The sequence below is a fragment of the Agelaius phoeniceus genome, chromosome 24 (assembly GCF_051311805.1).
Source record: "Agelaius phoeniceus isolate bAgePho1 chromosome 24, bAgePho1.hap1, whole genome shotgun sequence".
In the NCBI taxonomy this organism is placed as follows: Eukaryota; Metazoa; Chordata; class Aves; order Passeriformes; family Icteridae; genus Agelaius; species Agelaius phoeniceus.
Genome location: NC_135288.1, coordinates 6,531,862 through 6,554,315, shown reverse-complemented (window position 1 = coordinate 6,554,315; position 22,454 = coordinate 6,531,862). Strand labels below are relative to the sequence as shown.

Below are 22,454 nucleotides of genomic sequence, written 5' to 3'. Positions count from 1 at the left end.
TTCTGCTCTACTCCATGCCAGAGTTGGGCTTGCACAGCTGATTGTGTTAGTAAGAAACACAAGCAGAATGAAAACAAAGAACCAAAAAGTCCTGTGAAATGTAAATTTCAAGCTCTATTACAACCAGTGGAAGAAAAAAAAAATAATCAATGCTGTCAGAATGAAAAAGGCTGAGCTTGTTGGGAAATAAATATTGTTTTCCCCAGTGCCTACAAGTGCTTGCAAAATATGCCACAAACAAGGGATTAAAAAGAGCTCAGCTAATTCAAATCCAGAACAATAATGCTCTGATGTTTTAGCAGGTGATGAGATTCAGGCACAATTCCCTGTGGTTGGTGGTTGAGGTCCCCGAGTCTGGTGATGAGGAAGGAGGACACAGGGCAGGGAGTGGGACAGCTCTGCCCTGTTCTTATCACTTCAAACAGGTTCTGGGCTCTGAGATATCGTGATTAAACCCATTCTCTTTTCATTTTAAATTCCAGCTGACTGTTCCTTCTTTGTCCCTGAGGTCAGCTAAGTCTTTTGGAGGCTGAGTGAAGTCCCACAGGATTCAACCTACTCCACCAACAATTCCCATCCTGCTGATCAAAACCTCTCTAGAAGAGACAAAATTTACCTTAGCACCTGTTAGGAGACTGGAAATAATCCAACCAGGCTGGAGCTGCATTAGTTGGGCTGCAAATATTCCTTTTTTTTTTTTTTTTTCCTGTTTCTTGGCATGGCTGTCCCTGTCCCCATGGGGGGGAAGAGCTCAGGGCAGCCCTCACCTGCAGCAGGGAGGAGGCACAGAATCCCAGGGGATCCCACAGCTCAAAGGCAGGGCAGGGAGGGCTCTGCAGGGATCTCTGTGTCTCTCTGGAGGGTCTCTGCAGCAGCACGGGGTTCACATCCACACACACACGCTCTGCTCTGTGGAATTCCTCCTCTAATTCCTCCTGGGACTGCTCCTCTGCTGGCTGTGGTCGGTGCTCGTGCACAGCTCCAGGGCAAAGAACAGGAAATTTCCTCTGGTGCCCTCCCCACCCTGCTCGGAGGATGTGTGAAAGAAACACAAAATCATTTATGAAGACAGATTCCTTTGTATTAGAGTGAGTCCAGGGACCAGCTCAGGCACCCCTCTGCTGCCCGGGGGGGGGTAAAAAACACCCCCAAAACCAGCCCAAAAAACCCTCTCCAGCTTAGAAAGGGGATGTGAAGAACAAGAGGGCGAAGAACACAGTAAACCAAAAGGTGCTTCTAAGAAAAGCAGCAGGAGAAGATCATTCCCAGTCTGAGAGATCTCTGAGGCAGCCGTGGCCCCACACTGAGATGGGATTTTCATATTTTCATCCGCAAACCCCCTGCCAGGGCCTGCAGAGAGTTCCCTCCTGCTGCCTTGGTTCTGTGGGCAGTGTTTCATTGAGGAGGCAGCTCCCAGGAGCAGTTCCCATCCCCTCATTCCCGGAGTTCCTGGTGTTGCAGCAGCTCTCAGAAGTATTCATCCTTCTTGCCAGCAGCCCCCTGCCTTCCCACAGGCTCCTTCTGCTCTTGGACAAGCTCCAGGTCATCGTTGTCATCCACCTCCCCTCCATGGTCCTCCTGGGGACACGGGGAACAGCCAGGAAGGGAAAAAAATCAATCAGCCAAAAGGAAATCCTGGAAAAGGAGACCCTAAAGCACAGCACGCTGTCCCTGAGCAGAACTGTCCCACCAAACCAGCCCAGCTTTGGAAACCTGGGAAAACAGGGGAGGACCCACCTCTGGTGGCACCTTCAGGTGTCACTGGCAGCACACAGAGGTGTTTGAGGCACATTTTGATGTCCTGGCAGGGCAATGCAGCTTTGGCACCTCTGCCTGTTGCCTCTGCTGCGTGAGGGGCAGATGTAAAGAGCAGGAGCTGATATTTTACATCCTCCACACTTCAAACTGTGCCACCAACCCACCCAGGCCATGCAGCAGCCAGCACAGCCTCCAGGGATGATTTCAGCTCCAGCCATCCATTGGAGACACCTACAAGAGGCCTGGAATCACTCAGGGAAAGGAGCCCTGGCACCAGCCCTGCTCTGCCCACCCTGTATTTCCTGTCATTCCCAAACCCTCAGCTCCTCAGCAATCCAGGGGAAACTGCAGGAAAACCCCTCAGGAGCCACTCACAAAGGGCAGGGAGAGAATGAATGAGACTGGGAGAGGATTCATTTCTGTCCCTGAGGGTACCAGGGTGATCCTTTCTAGCTCATGCTTGAAAAAACACTGATCTGGTATTGCTGCAAGGCACAGCCTTGATTCCTGCTGTGACTGATTCCTCCTGTGATTCCCCCTATAATTCCTCCTGTAATTTCCCCTGTGATTGGTTCCTGCAGTGATTCCTCCTGTGATTCCTGCACTGATTCCTTCTATGATTCCTCCTGTGATTCCTCCTATAGTTCATCCTGTAATTCCTCCTGTGATTGATTCCTCCTGTGATTCCTTCTATAATTCCTCCTGTGATTCCTCCTATAATTCTTCCTGTGATAGAATTCCTCCTATAATTCTTCCTGTGATTCCTCCTATAATTCCCTCTGTAATTTCTCCTATAATTCTTCCTGTGACTGATTCCTGCTGTGATTCCTCCTGTGATTCTCCCTATAACTCCTCCTGTGATTCCCCCTATGGTTCCTGCTATAATTCCTCCTGTAATTTCCCCTATGATTAATTCCTACTGTGATTCCTCCTAAAATTCCTCCTATAATTCCTCCTGTGATTCCTCCTATGATTCCCCCTGTAATTCCTCCTATAGTTCCTGCTGTAATTCCTGCTGTAACTCCTCCTGTGATTCCTCCTATAATTCCTCCTGTGATTCCTCCTGTGATTCCTCCTGTGATTCCTCCTGTAATTCCTCCTATAATTCCTGCTGTAATTCCTCCTGTGATTCCTCCTGTAACTCCTCCTGTGATTCCTCCTGTGATTCCTCCTGTGATTCCTCCTATAGTTCCTGCTATAATTCCTCCTGTAACTTCCCCTGTGATTAATTCCTCCTGTAACTCCTCCTGTGATTCCCCCTGTAATTCCTCCTATAATTCCTGCTGTAATTCCTCCTGTAATTCCTTCTGTGATTCCTCCTGTAATTCCTCCTATACTTCCTGCTGTAATTCCTCCTGTAATTCCTCCTATACTTCCTCCTGTGATTCCTCCTGTGATTCCCCCTGTGATTCCCCCCAGCTGCTGTTTGGGAACACCCCCAGCTCAGCTGCTGCAGGTGGGTGCAGACAGAAAGGAGGAGGGCACAAAAAGCACAGAGGGGGCTCTGAACACCTGGAAAAGGCAGCAGTGGGCTCTAGCTCTGTTCTGGACACCTCACTGAGCAGGCAGAGGCACACCTGGAGCCCCTGCTCACCCCTGGCTCCCCAAAAGCTGAGTCCCCCCAAATTCCTGGCTGCCAACCCCGCCCAGGTGACCCCACAGCAGAGAGGAAAGAGGAAGAACCTTGGTGCCGTACAATTTCCTGCTCCTGATCTTCTTGGTAATCCTCCAGTGGGTCTTCCCTGGGCTTGGCAGCTCTGCCAGCATCCTGAAAAACACAGGCAGGCAGGGTTGGGAGTGCCCAGCTGCTGGAATTCAGGACATCCCCCTGGCTGTCCTGTCCCTGCCAGGGGCTCAGAGACCCTGGAACAGAGCCCACGATTCTGTGGCTTCGATTATGGCCCATGGAAAAAATGACCAACCTTATATGAGGATCTGCAAGCCATGAAAGGCTAAGTAGAATAATAGTTAGTTTGTCATGGGGTGAAAAATAGATTTGTTTGTGGTTTTTAGAATGGGGGTTCAGGGGGCAAGGTGGAGGAATCTGGGCGTGTCCTGTCCTTCTTCTTGTTCTTCTTCTTCTTCTTGTTCTTCTTGTTCTTGTTCTTCTTCTTGTTCTTGTTCTTCTTCTTGTTCTTGTTCTTCTTCTTGTTCTTGTTCTTCTTCTTCTTCTTGTTCTTCTTCTTCTTCTTGTTCTTCTTCTTCTTGTTCTTCCTCTTCTTCTTCTTGTTCTTCTTCTTCTTCTTCTTCTTGTTCTTCTTCTTCTTCTTGTTCTTCTTCTTGTTCTTGTTCTTCTTGTTCTTGTTCTTCTTGTTCTTGTTCTTCTTGTTCTTGTTCTTCTTCTTGTTCTTGTTCTTCTTCTTGTTCTTGTTCTTCTTGTTCTTGTTCTTCTTGTTCTTGTTCTTCTTCTTGTTCTTGTTCTTCTTCTTGTTCTTGTTCTTCTTCTTCTTCTTGTTCTTCTTCTTCTTCTTGTTCTTCCTCTTCTTCTTCTTGTTCTTCCTCTTCTTCTTCTTGTTCTTCCTCTTCTTCTTCTTCTTGTTCTTCTTCTTCTTCTTCTTCTTGTTCTTCTTCTTCTTCTTCTTGTTCTTCCTCTTCTTCTTCTTGTTCTTCTTCTTCTTGTTCTTCTTCTTGTTCTTCTTGTTCTTCTTGTTCTTCTTCTTCTTCTTCTTCTTCTTCTTCTTCTTCTGCTGTGATGGTGGCACTTTTAGATTGGTTTAGAGTAGAAGCTCAGTGTCTAACACAGGTGATGGGTATTGGGAAGGAATTGTAAATATTGTACAGGTAGTTTATAGTATAAAAGATAAGGCCAGAGTGCCTCTGTCTGTCCTGCTGAGCAGACCTTGGCAGGTCAGGAGAAGGAATTTTATAGATAAGAAACAATGAACAGCCTTGAGAACGAGAAATGAAGAGTTCTGACTCCTTCTTCAAGTGCCAGGCTGGGAAAAGAGACTTTGTGACACATTTTGGGGTGGGTAAAAGAGACTTTGTGACACATTTTGGGGTCAGTGTGAGCAGCCAAAGCCCCAAGAGCCAGCCCTGCCAGGAGCCAGCTCCTGCCTCACAGCCCCAGGGCTGATCAGGGGCACCAGAGGGACAATCAGGCAACACAAACTCCATTTATTTTTTCCATCCAGTCTCTTTTCCCACCTGCTGGCAGGAGGGCCCCAGGGCTGTTGCCTCTGGAAAACTTTGGGTTATTTAGGGTAGAGCTTTAGGGAGCACAGCACAGCCAGATCTGAGAGCCAGGTATTTATATCACTAATTCCTTCCACATTTTCACTAATCTCAAGGAGGTGCCAGCATCTCTCTCATATTTGATTTCATTGGCCTGGATTTCTTTTTTTTTTTTCTTTTTTAATCCCACCATTAATCATGATTTTAGAGCCTGACAGATAAAACACTCATTTTTTTTTTTTTAAAACAAGCAACGTTCAGCTGCTTGTCAAAACAAATGAACATTTCCCTGATGCAGAGTCTGGCTTCAGGCAGCGAGAAACACTTGGTGAAATAAATGGATTCCATCTGCAAGGAAGCAAACAAGGAGGCAGAGCTCTGAAATGCTGCCAGCAGCCTTGGACAGGGCTGCACTGACCAGAACCCAGCACAAACTCAGGGTTTTTGTCTCTGGTTCTGCTCCCAAGTGCATCAAAGTCCCTCATTCCACATCTCCCCATCCCTAAAGGTGTTGCAAGTGCCAGGGGGGGCTTCATAAGCAGAGAGGACAAGGCCAAGAGCAAGTTCTGGTGCATGGCTAAAAAATAATTCCCTAAACTCTGGCACTTGTGCTTATTCTGCTCCTCTCTGTGCCAGAGCTGGACCTGCACAGCTGATTGTGCTGACAAAAAACCACCAGCAGAATGAAAACGAAGAACCAAAAATGAAATGTAAATTTCAAACTCCATTACAACCGGTGGAAGAAAAAATATCTTGGTTTTGACCAACCTGCCAAAGAGATTTCTGCTGCCTGCCACATCTCCAAGGGGGTTATGGATCCATCCAGGAATCTGGGTTATGGATCCACCAGGAATTTGGGTTATGGATCCACATGGGAATTTGGATTATGGATCCACCAAGGGATCTGGATTATGGATCCACCAGGAATCTGGATTATGGATCCACCAGGAATTTGGATTATGGATCCACCAGGAATTTGGGTTATGGATCCACATGGGAATTTGGATTATGGATCCACACGGGAATCTGGATTATGGATCCATACGGGAATTTGGGTTATGGATCCACCCAGGATGTTGGATTATGGATCCACCAGGAATTTGGATTATGGATCCACCAGGAATCTGTATTATGGATCCATCAGGAATTTGGATTATGGATCCACCAGGAATCTGTATTATGGATCCATCAGGAATTTGGATTATGAATCCACCCAGGAATCTGGATTATGGATCCACATGGGAATTTGGATTATGGATCCATCAGGAATTTGGGTTATGGATCCATCAGGAATTTGGATTATGGATCCACCAGGAATTTGATGTTTCCCTTCCTTCAGCTCTCTGCCCACCCATCCATCCCCAGCTGGGATCCCTCCCTGGCCCTGCTGGTTGTCACCTTTGGTGGCTTCTCCTTCCACTCTTCTTTAACTCGGGGCTCCTTGAACTTCTCGGAGCCTCCCACCTTCTCCTCAAAGTCAGGCCTCTCCAGCTCAGCCTCCTCAAACTCATCCTCCCCCTGGTTGTTGGGGTCCTGGGCAGGATCTGCAGCATCCTCTGGCATCTGGACAGGAAAAGCCTCTTGTGGCTTCTATTTATTTATTTTATTTTATTTAATTTCTTCCCTCAGGAGGCAGCAACCTGCCTCCCCCAGCAAGCCTGGAGTGCTTGCACCTCTCCAAGCCTGTTAGGGTTTGTTAAAAAATCCTCAAACCATCTTTGTTATCCCTCCACACCCAGGGAGCTTGGAGTTTACAGAAACTTCTGGGTAATTATTGACTGACTGGGCTCTTATTGCGAGCCAGGGTCGCATCCAGGTGAAAAAGGGCAGGGTGAGAAGATGGAAACTTCTCCCAGCCAGGCTGGGCAGGGCTTGGAGCACCCTGGGACAGTGGGAGGTGGGCTCAGATGAGATTTAAGGTCCTTTCCCAGCTTTGGAGCAGTGGAAGGTGGCTGGGGATGGGCTCAGATGAGATTTGAGGTCCTTTCCCAGCCTTGGAGCACCCTGGGACAGTGGGAGGTGGCTGGGGATGGGCTCAGATGAGATTTGAGGTCCCTCCCAAGCATTTTTAGGGTTTCTGATGCTCTGGTTGCTCACCATGGGCTCCTGGACCACCGGCTCCTTCTGGGACTGCAGCTCCCTGTCGATGACTCCTGCATCTGCCAGGCACAGGGACAAGAATATACAATATAAAAATATAGAAATAGAAATATATAAATATATAATAACTAATATATCAAAATAGAGGTAATACAGATATATATATTATATATTACATAGTTATATTGTATAATATATATTATAATATATAAAATTATGTGGTTATAATGATATATTATTATATCTATGTAATAGATATAATTATAATATATAATATATAATTGTAATATATATATAATATATAAATAGAAATATATAAACATATAATAACGACTATATCAAATATAGGTAATATAGATAAATATATATTATATATTATATATTATATATTGTATAATATATGTTATAATAGATAAAATTATGTAGTTATAATGATATATGATTATATCTATATAATAGATATAATTATTATATATAATATATAATTGTAATATATATTATAATAGAAGCACATGTGTGTACATGTAATGGTAACCCATTGGATAAACTGTACCCAGTGCAGTAGAATTAAGTAGAGGTGATAGGTTAGAAAAACAAAATAAACTGTTCCATTGTACTATAATGTTATATATTGTAACAAAGAGACTTGTGACTACTTTTGAGCTATGGCTGTCTGCTTTTAAAGCTTTCAAATCTCATTTTAAATTTAATTTTTTAAAAAACAATTCAATCTCCCAGCATTTGAGGCCGATGCTTCTCTGTAATAAATTGTTTTTAGAATTAGTGCCACCCCTTCAATTCAAGATCACAGTCGGTGTCTCCAAGATAGTAAAGGAATAATAAAGGAATAATTTCCATACCCATTTGCAGCTCCTCCTGGTCGGCCCCGTCCCCGTGCGCTGCCCCCGTCCCTGTCCCTGTCCCCATCCCGGGGGTTCGGGGGCTGCCCCTGTGCCCGGCCCCGGCGCTGTCCTGGGCACTCCTGGGCTGGCCCCGGGCTGGCCCCGGATCCCTCTGGGCATTCCCGGGGCTCACAGGGCCCTGCCAGCTGCAAAACACCGGGAATGGGTGGGGTTGGCACGGAGGAACCATCAGCATCCACCCCGTGTGCCGGGAAGGCTCATTTGTTATTTTATTATACTGTTTTATATTAATGTAGTATCATAAAATAATGCTATATAATGATATATATATAATAAAATAAATAATATAATATAATATAATACTATAATGATATATAATACAATGATATATTATGATATATAATGATATATAATATAATATAATATATAATGATATATAATGATATATAATGATATATAATACAATATAATATAATAATGATATATAATGATATATGATGATATATAATGATCTATAATATAATATTATATACATAATATAATACACCATGACATTTTGAAATTAGCATTTCTCATCTCAAAATTTACATATAAATCCATACTACATAAACCTTCTATAAAAATTTTTAAATTCCCTACCAATCCATTCCCCACATCCACTGGATGCCCAGAATCCCAGGAATTCCACCACAACCAGTAAAAAAAAATCCCATTTTTCAAGCAAACCCACAATAAAGACAAGAAGAAGGACGCTCCTTTTGGGCATCTTCACCCCAAACACAAAGCAGAAGTATTCTGTGTCACCAAAACCAGTAAAAAAAACCCCAATTTTGAAGAATTTTGTGTCACCAACCTGTGCAGTGGCACCGTGTCCCTGCTCCCTGCTGGGTCCTGCCTGCCTGGCACTGGGGCATTTTCTGCTGCAGGTTTTGGCTCAGGCAGGGCCAGCCCAGGAACTGGGCTCTGCTCATGGCTCCTCACCTGGATGTGCATCACCATCTTCACATCCTGCAAGGAGACAGCCCTGGATTTAGAGAAATGTATCTATTTTAAAAATAGATAAATATAGATATAGATATAGGTGATATAAATAGATATAGATATAGATACAGCTATAGATATAGATGATATAGATATAGATATAGATATAGATTATAGATGGTATAGATATAGATATAGATATAGATGCAGATTATAGATATAGATTATAGATTATAGATATAGATATAGATATAGATGATATAGATATAGATATAGATATAGATGATATAGATAGATAGATATAGATATAGATATCGATAGATAGATATAAATATAGATATAGATATAGATGATATAGATATAGATTATATAGATAGATAGATATAAATATAGATATAGATATAGATATCGATTATAGATGATATAGATATAGATATCGATTATAGATGATATAGATATAGATATAGATATAGATATAGATATAGATATAGATATAGATATAGATGTAGATCAGCCCCAAATCTGGGCCAGAAATTCCCTTTTTAAAGAAAAAACATCCTCAAGTGCTCCAGAAGAAATCCACAGCCCTGCCCACCCTGCAGTAGAAGACCTCTCCTCTCATGCAGCCAAAAAGGAAGAATTCAGATCCAGCTTTGGCTGGGAATAATTCAATAGTTCCAAAAAAGGAATAATTCCAAAAAGGAATAACTCAGATCCAGTTTTGGCTGGGAATAATTCAATAATTCCAAAAAGGAATAATTCCAAAAAAGGACTAATTCAGCTCCAGTTTTTGCTGGGAATAATTCAATATTTCCAAAAAGGAATAACTTAGATCCAGTTTTGGCTGGGAATAATTCAATAATTCCAGAAAAGAAATAATTCCAAAAAAGGACTAATTCAGCTCCAGCTTTTGCTGGGAATAATTCAATATTTCCAAAAAGGAATAACTCAGCTCCAGTTTTGGCTGGGAATAATTCAACAGTTCCAGAAAAGGAACAATTCCAAAAAGGAATAATTCAGCTCCAGTTTTGGCTGGGAATAATTCAACAGTTCCAGAAAAGGAACAACTCCAAAAAGAAAGGAGGGAAGGACAAGAGCCAACTCTGAGCTTTGTTCGTTTAAGGCTCCAGCAGCCTTGCAGAATGCTCATCCCGGGGTTTCCAGGGAATGCCACAGGGAAATCCCAGGGAATTCCACACCTTGTGCCTCCCTGGCTGCAGCTGGCTGCTGGCTGGCACCTGGGGCTGCTGCCCCTTCCCTGCTCCTCCTCCTCCTCCTCCTCCTCCTCCTCTCAAGCCTGGCATCTTCTGCAGAGCTTCCTTGAGCTGCCTGAACTCCTCCATCTGGGCCTGAGGGGAGAGAAGGACACAGAGAAACCTCACAAGGGGTTAAACACCTCCCTGCTGGGAGCTGGATTTATCATTTGGAGAATATTTATCATTTAGAGAACATTTATCATTTAGAGAACATCTTTTGGTTAGAGAACATTTATTGGTTAGAGAATATTTATTCTTTAGAGAATATTGATTCTTTAGGGAATGTTTGCCCAGGTGCTTGCCTGGGCACTGAGGGGAGGAGAAGGACACAGAGAAACCTCACAGGGGTTAAACACCTCCCTGCTGGGAACAGGGATCTCTAAATATTCTCTGTTGTTTAATGAGTATGGATCATTTAGAGAATATTTATTATTTATACAATATTTATTCTTTAGGGAATGTTTGCCCAGGTGCTTACCTGGGCACTGAGGGGAGGAGGAGAAGGACACAGAGAAACCTCACAAGGGGTTAAACACCTCCCTGCTGGGAGCTGGATTGATTATTTGGAGAATATTTATCATTTGGAGAATATTTATCATTTAGAGAACATTTATGATTTATACAATATTGATTCTTTAGGGAATGTTTGCCCAGGTGCTTGCCTGGGCGTTGAGGGGAGGAGAAGGACACAGAGAAACCTCACAAGGGGTTAAACACCTCCCTGCTGGGAACAGGGATCTCTAAATATTCTCTATTATTTAGAGTATGGATCATTTAGAGAACATTTATGATTTATACAATATTGATTCTTTAGGGAATGTTGGCCCAGGTGCTTACCTGGGCACTGAGGAGCTGGGAGTGAACCTCCAGGTGGGCTTTCCTGAGGAGTTTGCTCTCTTCTCTGAGTTTAAACACCGTGTCTGCAGCAGGGAGAAGAAGAAATTCGTTTAAAAAGAGATTATTTTTTCATTTTTTCCCAAGTGTGGCATCTCCCTTTCTCACCACAAATCCCTCCTGACCTCACAGAGCTCTCCAAGCCCAGGGATCACAAACCTGCTCCAGCAATTCCTTCTCTCCAGGCTCTTTCCCCGCTCCTGCTCTCGCTGTGTTTGCCACAGGACTCAGATAATTCGATTTTCATTTCCCTTTCCCCTTTGCAGCTGAAGAAAAGGGGGAGCAGGGACCCAGTGCCCCTTCCTGGGGGAACTGGGAGCTTTAGGAAAAGCCCCATAAAGGTTTCCCAGCTCCCCTGAGCCCTCAGGTTCAGTTCAAAAACTCATTTTTGATGCCCTGCCTCTGTGGGGAATGGATTTGCAGGGAATTCCCCAAGCCTGGCAGGAGGCTCACACCGTGAGCATCTGTGGGCAAATTTTGAAATAAAAAATGCTGATTTAGAAATGCCATGGGATGGGACAGAGGTTGCTGAGAGAGGAACGGAACCAGAAACAAGTTTCAAAGGATGGCCTTGCAAATAAAACAAAATATTTGCAGAAACATAACTATGAAAGATGTTTGTAGTAGGACCCACAAGGGGTAATTTTAGATTATTGGCATTAGAACATTTCCAACACTGTGTAGCAAAAGCTGATAGGCCAAAAAATGTTTATAATGTATTATAGTTGTAATTGTATAATTGTGTTTATAATACATTATAAACATTATAAACATTTATAATGCATCCTAATTATTATAAATAATATAACAATTGATACTATTATAATAATTAATATAATTATTATAAATAATATTATAAATGTTTACAATGTATTACAATTAAATAATATTATAAATGTTTATAATGCATTATAATTGTAATTGCATGATTATAATTGTATAATTGTGTTTATAATACATTATAAAGATTATAAGCATTATAAAAGTTTATAATGCATTATAATCATTATAAATAATATAATTACTAATAATATAATAATAAATATATTGTTAGATTATTATAAATGTTAAATGTTAAATATAAATATGTTTATAATGTATTATAATTAAATAATATTATAAATGTGTATGATGTAATTGTAATTGTATAGTTATAATTGTATAATTGTGTTTATAATACATTATAGATATTATAAATGTTTATAATGTATTATAATTATTACAAATAATAATATAATTATTAAAATAATATAAACGTTTATGAAACATTTTAATTATTATAAATAATACAATAATTTGTAATAATATTATAATAATTAATAGGATTATTATGAATAATATTACAAATGTTTATAATGTATTATAATTATTACAAATAATAATATAATAATATAATTGTTAAAAATAATATAAATATTTTAAACAGATTTTTATTATTATTATAAATAATACGATAATTCATAATAATATTAAAATAATTAATAGGATTATTATGAATAATATTACAAATGTTTATAATGTATTACAATTAAGAAATAGCTAACTCCTGATTGTGATGGTATCAATTATAACACCTGCATTGCCTCGCCCTTCACATGAGACTGAAAATAAACCAAAACTGTTTAAACCAGCTCTCAGTTCCCCCACCCCTGGCTCAGGAAAAGGCTCAGTGCAGCAAATCCTGCTCCAGCCCTCCTGGTTTCCCCCTCACCCTGCAGGGTGGAGACCTCGCTGTCCCTCTCCTGCTGCAGCTGGGCCAGTTTCTGGCTGTGGCTCTCCAGGCTCTTCCTGTGCTCCAGCCTGAGGCTGTTGTGCTGCAGCTGCAGGTCCAGCAGCTGCTTCTTGACATCATCGTGCTGGTTCTGGGGGGAAAAAGGGGTCAGGGTGATGCTGAGCGGGAAGGGAGTCACAGAATAAAGCAGGGATTGGGGGAAAGGATCTCCTCAGTGGAGCCGCCGTGGGCAGCGCGAGAGCCCAGCCAGGGCTGCACCCAGGATGAACAAAAATGGTCACAAAAAGAACCCAGGACGAACCAAAATGGTCACAAAATGAACCCAGGACGAACCAAAATGGTCACAAAATGTACCCAAGATGAACCAAAATGGTCACAAAATGTACCCAAGATGAACCAAAATGGTCACAAAATGAACCCAGGACGAACCAAAATGGTCATAAAATGAAACCAAGATGAACAAAAATGGTCACAAAATGAACCCAGGACGAACCAAAATGGTCACAAAATGAACCCAAGATGAACCAAAATGGTCACAAAATGTACCCAAGATGAACCAAAATGGTCACAAAATGAACCCAAGATGAACTAAAATGGTAAAAAAATGAACTCAAGATGACCCAAAATGGTCCCAAAAAGAACCCAAGATGAACTAAAATGGTCACAAAATGAACCCAAGATGAACGAAAATGGTCCCAAAATGGTCCCAAAATGAACCAAAATGGCCCCAAAAGGAGCCCAGGACGAACATGCCATTTCCCAGGGGTGACAATGACATTCCTGGCAGCAATGCTGCTCCTGAGCCAGCCAGTTCCACTGGGAACATTTTCTGCCTGGGCTCCAGTGACAGAAGTGTTACCCACAGCCTCACCATGGACTAAAAGCTGCTTTTTCTGAGAGAAAAAAAAATCCCTTTTTTTTTTTTGGAAATCTCCCACAGTCCCAAGGGCTGGTTTTGTCTTTCAGCAGCTGTAAATGTAGTTAAAAAAAAGGAGATGGTTGGGGTTGTTTTGTACATTTTTTTTTCCCACTCCTCCAATAAAAGGAAGCGAGAGAAAAGGAGCCAGGAATACAAAAAAAAAAAAGCTCTGAGTGTCCCCTTGAGAGAAGCAGAGCAGAGCATTCTGCCCAGGCTGCAGTTGCTATGAGGAGGAATTTTGCTGCTGCAGAGCATTCCCAGAACCCACAGGGCTGGAAAATGCCCAAGAGGCAGAGCTGGGCTTCCTTTTTCCCTGCTGGAATCCAAAACCAGCCCGGCTCGGCTCAGGAAATCCAGCCCAGGGGTGCTGAGGGCTGCTGGAACCCAGCCCTGCTTCCCCATCCCAGGCTTCAACCAGCATTTCACTGCCAGGACTCAAAAGGGTTTTAAAAAGCCACCCCAGCAGCCTCCAGTTGCATTGCTCCAACAAAAAACCAAAACTGAACATCAAGATGTGCTTCAGGTAGGGCAGGTGATAAGCTAAAAAATGCTAAAAAATGCTATAAAGTTGTATAAAATGCTAAAAAAATGCTATAAAATGGTATAAAGTTGTATAAAATGCTAAAAAAATGGTATAAAATGGTATAAAGTTGTACAAAATGCTATAAAATGCTTTAAGCTGAGCCTCTTGCATGGACTGGAATATTTGCTAGGAGCCCAAAGGTGAACTGCAATGAATAAATCCCATTTTCACACTGAGAGACCTGGAAAAAACCAGCCAAACCCTGGGTGATAAAAGTGCTCAAGGGCTGATGTTGCAGTAAGAAAAATTGTAAAGAAAACCAGAAAAATTATAAAGAAAAACCCCCTGAAACTCAGCAGCCAAACCTTCCTTACCTTCAGGATCTTGTGCTGGGAGCTGAGGGCCCCATATCTGTTCATGGAATCTTGCTGGGGACAAAAACAAAGATCCAACAATGCCATTAGAGCCCAGAGAAACCCAGGGGAGGGAGAAAAACCCCACAGAGAAACCCCACAGAAAAACCCCACAGAGAAACCCCACAGAGAAACCCCACAGAGAAACCCTGCAGAGAAACCCCACAGAAAAACCCCACAGAGAAACCCCACAGAGAAACCCCACAGAGAAACCCCACAGAAAAACCCCACAGAGAAACCCCACAGAGAAACCCTGCAGAGAAACCCCACAGAGAAACCCCACAGAAAAACCCCACAGAGAAACCCCACAGAAAAACCCCACAGAAAAACCCCACAGAAAAACCCCACAGAGAAACCAAACAGAAAAACCCCACAGAGAAACCCCACAGAGAAACCCCACAGAGAAACCCCACAGAGAAACCCTGCAGAGAAACCCCACAGAGAAACCCTGCAGAAAAACCCCACAGAAAAACCCCACAGAAAAACCCCACAGAGAAACCCCACAGAAAAACCTCACAGAGAAACCCCACAGAGAAACCCCACTGAGAAACCCCACAGAGAAACCAAACAGAAAAACCCCACAGAGAAACCCCACAGAGAAACCCCACAGAGAAACCCCACAGAGAAACCCCACAGAAAAACCCCACAGAGAAACCCCACAGAGAAACCCCACAGAGAAACCCCACTGAGAAACCCCCGCAGAGAAACCCCACAGAGAAACCCCACTGAGAAACCCCACAGAGAAACCAAACAGAAAAACCCCACAGAGAAACCCCACAGAGAAACCCCACAGAGAAACCCCACAGAGAAACCCCACAGAGAAACCCCACAGAAAAACCCCACAGAGAAACCAAACAGAAAAACCCCACAGAGAAACCCCACAGAGAAACCCCACAGAGAAACCCCACAGAAAAACCCCACAGAGAAACCCCACAGAAAAACCCCGCAGAGAAACCCCACAGAGAAACCCCACAGAAAAACCCCACAGAGAAACCCCACAGAGAAATCCCACAGAAAAACCCCACAGAGAAACCCCACAGAGAAACCCCACAGAAAAACCCCACAGAGAAACCCCACAGAAAAACCCCACAGAGAAACCCCACAGAGAAACCCCACAGAAAAACCCCACAGAGAAACCAAACAGAAAAACCCCACAGAGAAACCCCACAGAGAAACCCCACAGAGAAACCCCTGCCCAAATCCACCCCACAGCGAGGCACCCGCAAGGCAGGAATTTTTATTTTCTTTTTTGCCAGGCTTGGGATGAAATGTGTGAGATGGAATTTCTTGTTTGGACTCAGAGGGCACCAGAAAAAAAATAAAAAAAAATTCCCATTGTGGGACAAATATTTCTCATTGTGGGGACAAATATTTCCCATTGTGGGGGCAAATATTTCCCATTGTGGGGGCAAATATTTCTCATTGTGGGGGCAAATATTTCCCATTGTGGGGACAAATATTTCCCATTGTGGGGGCAAATATTTCCCATTGTGGGGACAAATATTTCCCATTGTGGGACAAAGCCTGGCACAAACCACACCCACCTTCTCCTTGTTGAGAGCTTCCTGAGCTTCCAGCTTGTACACCAAAAAATCTGGAAAAAGGAGAAAAGGAGGCACTTAAATGGGTCAAAGAGCTGTAATGTTTGAATAAAGCATTGTTCAGCATATATAAAAATATTTATATTTACAATAAAGTTGTAACGTTTGAATAAAGCATTGTTCAGCATATATATATATTTATAATAAAGTTGTAATGCTTGAATAAAGCATTGTTCAGCATATATATATATATTTATAATAAAGTTGTAATGTTTGCATAAAGCATTGTTTAGCATATATAAAAATATTTATATTTCCAATGAAGTTGTAATGCTTTAATAAAGCATTGTTCAGCATATATATATATTTATAATTATAGTAAAGTTGTAATGTTTTAGTAAAGCATTGTTCAGCATATATATATATTTATAATTAAAGTTGTACTGTCTGAATAAAGCATTGTTCAGCATATATAAAAATATTTCTATTTATAATAAAGTTGTAATGCTTTAATAAAGCATTGTTCAGCATATATATATTTATAATTATAATAAAGTTGTAATGCTTTAATAAAGCATTGTTCAGCATATATATATATTTATAATTAAAGTTGTACTGTTTGAATAAAGCATTAGCATATATAGCATATATAAAAATATAGCATATATAAAAATATTTATATTTACAATGAAGTTGTAATGCTTTAATAAAGCATTGTTCAGCATATATATATTTATAATTATAATAAAGTTGTAATGCTTTAATAAAGCGTTGTTCAGCATATATATTTATAGTTATAGTTATAGTTATAGTTATAGTTAGTTATAGTTATAGTTATACTTACCGTTATGGTTATATTTATAATAAAGTTGTAATGTTTTAATAAAACATGGTTCCATTTACATTTATATTTATATTTATATTTATATTTATATTTATATTTATATTTATATTTACAGTCATATTTATAGTCATATTTATAGTCATACTTACAGACATATTTATATTTATATTTAAGTTGTAATGTTTGAATAAAGCATTGTTCCGTTTACATTTACATTTATATTTATACTTATATTTATATTTATATTTATATTTATATTTATATTTATACTTATAGTCATATTTATAGTCATATTTATATTTATATTGAACTTGTGATGTTTGAATAAAGCATTGTTCAGCATTTCTATATTTCTATACATTTCTCCAGCCACCTTTGGGGCCTTTGGGGCCTTTGGGGACAGCTGGGACAGCTGGGACTGACCTTCCTTGGTCTTCTTGTGCTCCCCCCTCTCCTTCTGCAGGGAGCGCTCCAGCCGGGCCCGGTGCTCGTACACCACTGGGGAGAGAGGCACGGCAGGACCACCCCATTTATCCCCACTGATATTTTCCCCACCATTAAAAAAAAATTCAGATTTTTTCCCCCACCATTAAAAAAAAATCAGATTTTTTTCCCCCACCATTAAAAAAAAATCAGATATTTTTCCCACCATTAAAAAAAAATCAGATATTTTTCCCACCATTAAAAAAAAAAACCCAGATATTTTTCTCACCATTTAAAAAAAAATATCATTTTCCCTACCTATTAAAAAATTCAGATATTTCCCCCACCATTAAAAAAACCCAGATATTTTTTCTCACCATTTAAAAAAAAAATATCATTTTCCCTACCTATTAAAAAATTCAGGTATTTTCCCCACCATTAAAAAAATCTGATTTTTTCCCCCCACCATTAAAAAAAAATCAGAGTTTTTTTCACTATTTAAAAAAAAAAATCAGATATTTTTTCCACTATTAAAAAAAATCAGATAATTCTGTCACCATTAAAAAAAAATTAGATATTTTCCGCACCATTAAAATTCAGATATTTTCCCCACCATTAAAAAAAAATCTGATTTTTTCCCCCACCATTAAAAAAAATCAGATGTTTTTTCACTATTTAAAAAAAAAATCAGATATTTTTCCACCATTAAAAAAAAAAATCAGATATTTTCCGCACCATTAAAATTCAGATATTTTCCCCACCATTAAAAAATTCAGATATTTTTTCCACCATTAAAAAAAATTCTGATTCTTCCCACCATTAAAAAAAATTCAGATATTTTTCCCACCATTAAAAAAATTCAGATATTTTTTCCACCATTAAAAAAAATCAGATTTTTTCCCACCTTAAAAAAATCTGATTTTTCCCCACCATAAAAAAAAAAAAAAAAAAAAAAAATTCAGGCATCCCTGCACTGCCAGCATCCCTCCCAAGATCATCCCTCCCCTCTGGCCCTTGCCAGGCTTCCCCCAGCAGCCAAATCCCAAAATTGCAGCTTTGCCTTTGTTACAATCATTGGACAAGTGAGCGTCTGCTCAAAATAAAGAAGGAAACCATGGCAACAGCTGTGTTTGGGCATGGCAGCTCTGACAGGCTGAGCTCCCACTTTGGGTGCAGAAAAGGTGATTTTGGCTCAGTTGTGGGGCTGCTGTGCCCAAAACTGGGGTTCCCTGAGGCTGCCACTGTGCAGGAGGAGCAGGAGATGCTGGCACGGCAGGGAGGAAAAATTGGGGCTCATTCCTGCCCTGCTGAGCTCTGCACACCCCAACCTGGGGCTGCAGGTGGGAACCGGTCACAGACATGGAAAATTCAATGAAAAATTCTGTCACTGATTTTATGAACAATCCTTTCCTCAGGATATTTTTCTCCTGACAAGCTGAGAAGCCTCAGAGGAAAAGAAAAACAAGAATTATTTGCTGCTGTGGGATGCAACAGGTGCAGCTTTGATTGGTCTCATGTGGTTGTTTTTAATGAATGGCCAATCACAGTCCAGTTGGCTTGGACTGTCTGAGAGTCACGAGATTTTATTATCTTCCTTTTCCTTTTCCCCTTTTCCTTTCCTTTCCCTTTTCCTTTCCTTTTCCCTTTCCCTTCCCTTTCCTTTCCTTTCCTTTCCTTTCCTTTCCTTTCCTTTCCTTTCCTTTCCTTTCCTTTCCTTTCCTTTCCTTTCCTTTCCTTTCCTTTCCTTTCCTTTCCTTTCCTTTCCTTTCCTTTCCTTTCCTTTCCTTTCCTTTCCTTCCCTTCCCTTCCCTTCCCTTCCCTTCCCTTTCCCGAAATCCTCTCTTCTATTCTCTTAGTATAATTTTAATATACAATTTTCTTTTAATATAATATAAATCATAAACTAATCAATCATCCTTCTGAAACACGGAATCAAGATTCTCCTCTCTTCCCATGTCGGGAAATCCCTCCAGACCCCAAATCCCCAAATCCCCAAATCCCCAAATCCCCAAACCCATGTGAGGCGTTCCCAGCAAACCTCACACGGGGAGCTCAGCAAATTCCCCCCAGAACCCCAAATCCTGTGACAGCTGCTGGGAACGGGGCCTTGGCAGCCCCGGGCAGGCTGGAGATAAGAGAAAGGGCAGGACAAAGGGGATGAGAGTCCCACCGAGTGCGCTCGGCCCGCCCCGAGGGCTGCGATCCCATTTTCCCACAGTGGAGTTTATGTAAGGAGGACAAATGAGGGGAGGGAAGGGGAGGGAATGACAAATGAGGGAAGGGGAGCAGGAATCCACACGCTGGGATCGCCCTCCGGCCGCTCTGGCCAGGGGAGCCAGGAGCTGGGGGCAGAAAGGACAACTCTTCCTCCTCCTCTTCCTCCCCTTCTCCTCTTTTTAAGCTAAAATCAGCAGCAGCCATCAGCCCCAAAATGCTGGCACGACCTTTTTAGTCCCAGACGTTTTTAGTCCCAGACTGTTTTAGTCCCAGACTTTTTTAGTCCGGACCAACGTCTTGAGAAGGAGGTGGGTTTGTCAGTGGGATCAGAGAAGCCAATTCTTCCTCCTCCTCTTCCTCCTCTTTCCCCTCTTTTTAGGGAGCTAAAAAGCAGCAGCATCCAGCAGCCCCAAAATGCTGCCACGACTCTTTAAATCCCAGATCAGCCCCTCGAGAACAAGGTGGGTTTGTCAGCGGGATCAGAAAATCCAATTCTTCCTCCTCTTCCTCCTCTTCCCCCTCTTTTTAGGGAGATAAAAACCTGCAGCATCCATCAGCCCCTAAATGGTGCCACGACTCTTTTAGTCCCGGATCAACCTCTCGAGAATGAGGTGGGTTTGTCAGCAGGATCAGAAAATCCAATTCTTCCTCCTGCTCCTCCTCTTCCCCTTCTTTTTCTTTTTAGGGAGCCAAAAATCTGCAGCATCCATCAGCCCCAAAATTCTGCCACGAATTTTTTAGTCCCGGGCTTTTTTAGTCCCGGGCTTTTTTCGTCCAGAACTTTTTAGTCCAGACCAACCTCTCTAGAACGAGGAGGGTTTCTCGCCTTGCAGCAGTGGCTGGGACGAAACTTCATGGGAAGATCAGATCCCTTCCCTCTCTGCCCGCTCCCACTCGGGGCAGGGAGAGCGGAGGCGCCTCCCTGAGCCCGCCCCGCGTTTTTACTGCCTCACATTTGGCCTGACAGGGGTTGGGATTTGCGGCCAAAGGGAGAAGAAATGGAACAGAGGTGACACAGCTGAGCTCGCCCACCCAGCTCCGACCCTCCTGTGCCAATTCGCACTCAAACGCGACCTCGGATTCCTGACATCCGAATGGGGGAAGGAAACAGCTCAGCATCTTCAAAGCCAAGAGATGGACGGGAATTGTGGGTGGCAGGGAGAGAATTGGGGCAGGGTGTGCACACAGGGACAGCTCCGGAGGGCTCACGCACAGGGACAGCTCCGGAGGGGTCACTCACCCTTGGGGTCACTCACAGGGACAGCTCCAGAGGGGTCACTCACCCTGGGGTCACTCACAGGGACAGCTCCAGAGGGGTCACTCACCCTGTGGTCACTCACAGGGACAGTTCCGGAGGGGTCACTCACCCTTGGGTCACTCACAGGGACAGCTCCAGAGGGGTCACTCACCCTGGGGTCACTCACAGGGACAGCTCCGGAGGGGTCACTCACAGGGACAGCTCCGGAGGGGTCACTCATCTTGGAGCTCCAGAGGGGTCACTCACCTTGGGGTCCACTCACCTGGGGCTCACCTTGGAGCTCCAGAAAGGGTCACACCTCTGGAGGGGTCACTCACCCTGGGGTCACTCACAGGGACACTTCTGGAGGGGTCACTCACCCTGTGGTCACTCACCCTGGGGCTCTGGGGGGGTCACTCACCCTGGGGTCACTCACCTTGGAGCTCCAGAGGGGTCACTCACCCTGGGGTCACTCACAGGGACAGTTCCAGAGGGGTCACTCACCCTGGGGTCACTCACCCTGGGGTCACTCACAGGGACAGTTCCAGAGGGGTCACTCACCCTGGGGTCACTCACCCTGGGGTCACTCACCCTGGGGTCACTCACAGGGACAGTTCCGGAGGGGTCACTCACCCTGGGGTCACTCACCCTGGGGTCACTCACCAGGACAGCTCCAGAGGGGTCACTCACCCTGGGGCTCCGGAGGGGTCACTCACCCTGGGGTCACTCACCCCGGGGTCACTCACAGGGACAGTTCCGGAGGGGTCACTCACCCTGGGGTCACTCATAGGGACAGCTCCGGAGGGGTCACTCACCCTGGGGTCACTCACCCCGGGGTCACTCACCCTGTGGCTCCGGAGGGTCACTCACTCACCTTGCAGCTGTGCTGACAGCGCTTCCTGCTGCTGTTTGTATTTCTGCGCCAGCGCCTCGGCGCTCCGCACCTTGTGCTGCAGGTGGCTGTAGAGGAGCGCCCCGGAGGCCAGGCAGGCCAGGGCGAGCAGGCAGAGCCCGGTCTGCAGCAGCCCCTTCTGCCTCCTGGAGCACATCCCGGTGCCCATGGCGGAGCGCAGCGCCGCTAAACCATCCGGTTTTTCTGGCCCAGCGGCTCCTTTCCTCCCGGATCCCTGCGGAAGATGCGGCCGCGGGCTCGGCTCCGCTCCCTGCCGGGCCTGGGGGGCTCCAGCCGGGCTCTATTCCCCGCTGTCCCTCGGGACATCCGTGTCCGAGCGGAGCCCGAGCATCCTCGGGGGGCGAGGGCAGCGGGCGGAGGGCACCGAGCAGCGGCGGCAGCAGCAGCAGGAGGAGGAGGAGGAGGAAGAGGAGGAGGAGGAGGAAAACTTTTGCTTCCCATGTGCTGCGGCGGAGAGGGAGGGGGGGGGCGGGAAGGGGGCACCGCCGCCTTTGGCTCTTCCCACCTCCCCCGCTGGAGCAAGCACCGGAAAAAATAACCCGGAGAGAGGAGGAGAAGCCCTTGGGCCCCCTCCCCGGCGGCGGATCCTGGAGGAAGCGGCGGCAGCGGGGCCGGGAGAGCGGCCAGGAACGCAGGAACGCGGCGGCGGCGGCGGCATCCGGGCTG

The 22,454-nt window shown here is 43.7% G+C and overlaps 1 protein-coding gene across 2 annotated transcripts; it reads right to left on the bottom strand.

Annotated features, from left to right (window-relative positions):
* Nucleotides 1–94: 94 nt before the first annotated feature.
* LOC129129750 (uncharacterized) lies at nt 95–22,441 on the bottom strand. 2 transcript variants are annotated; one of them, XM_077190433.1, is made up of 13 exons: nt 21,750–22,441; nt 17,422–17,496; nt 16,158–16,207; nt 14,575–14,628; nt 12,738–12,888; nt 10,970–11,052; nt 10,076–10,225; nt 8,749–8,903; nt 7,893–8,080; nt 7,030–7,091; nt 6,331–6,495; nt 3,442–3,526; nt 95–1,578 (listed from the first exon to the last, which is right to left on the bottom strand). In XM_077190433.1, the coding sequence occupies exons 1-13, from the start codon at nt 21,934–21,936 to the stop codon at nt 1,553–1,555; spliced, it is 1,431 nt and encodes a 476-aa protein (XP_077046548.1). In that variant the 5' UTR covers nt 21,937–22,441; the 3' UTR covers nt 95–1,552. The 2 variants fall into 2 exon arrangements, with proteins under 2 accessions (XP_077046548.1, XP_077046547.1); XM_077190432.1 differs by having other exon boundaries at nt 3,455–3,526.
* Nucleotides 22,442–22,454: the final 13 nt, after the last annotated feature.

What these genes read in the sequence shown, in the direction of transcription:
- LOC129129750 (XM_077190432.1), bottom strand. Translation starts at nt 21,936, where the DNA reads ATGGGCACCGGGATGTGCTCCAGGAGGCAGAAGGGGCTGCTGCAGACC. An exon ending in AAGCTCTCAACAAGGAGAAG is followed by an intron (nt 14,629 to 16,157) that starts GTGGGTGTGGTT and finishes TTTTGTCCCCAG; the next exon opens with CAAGATTCCATGAACAGATA. An exon ending in TGCAGCCAGGGAGGCACAAG is followed by an intron (nt 8,904 to 10,075) that starts GTGTGGAATTCC and finishes GTCTCCTTGCAG; the next exon opens with GATGTGAAGATGGTGATGCA.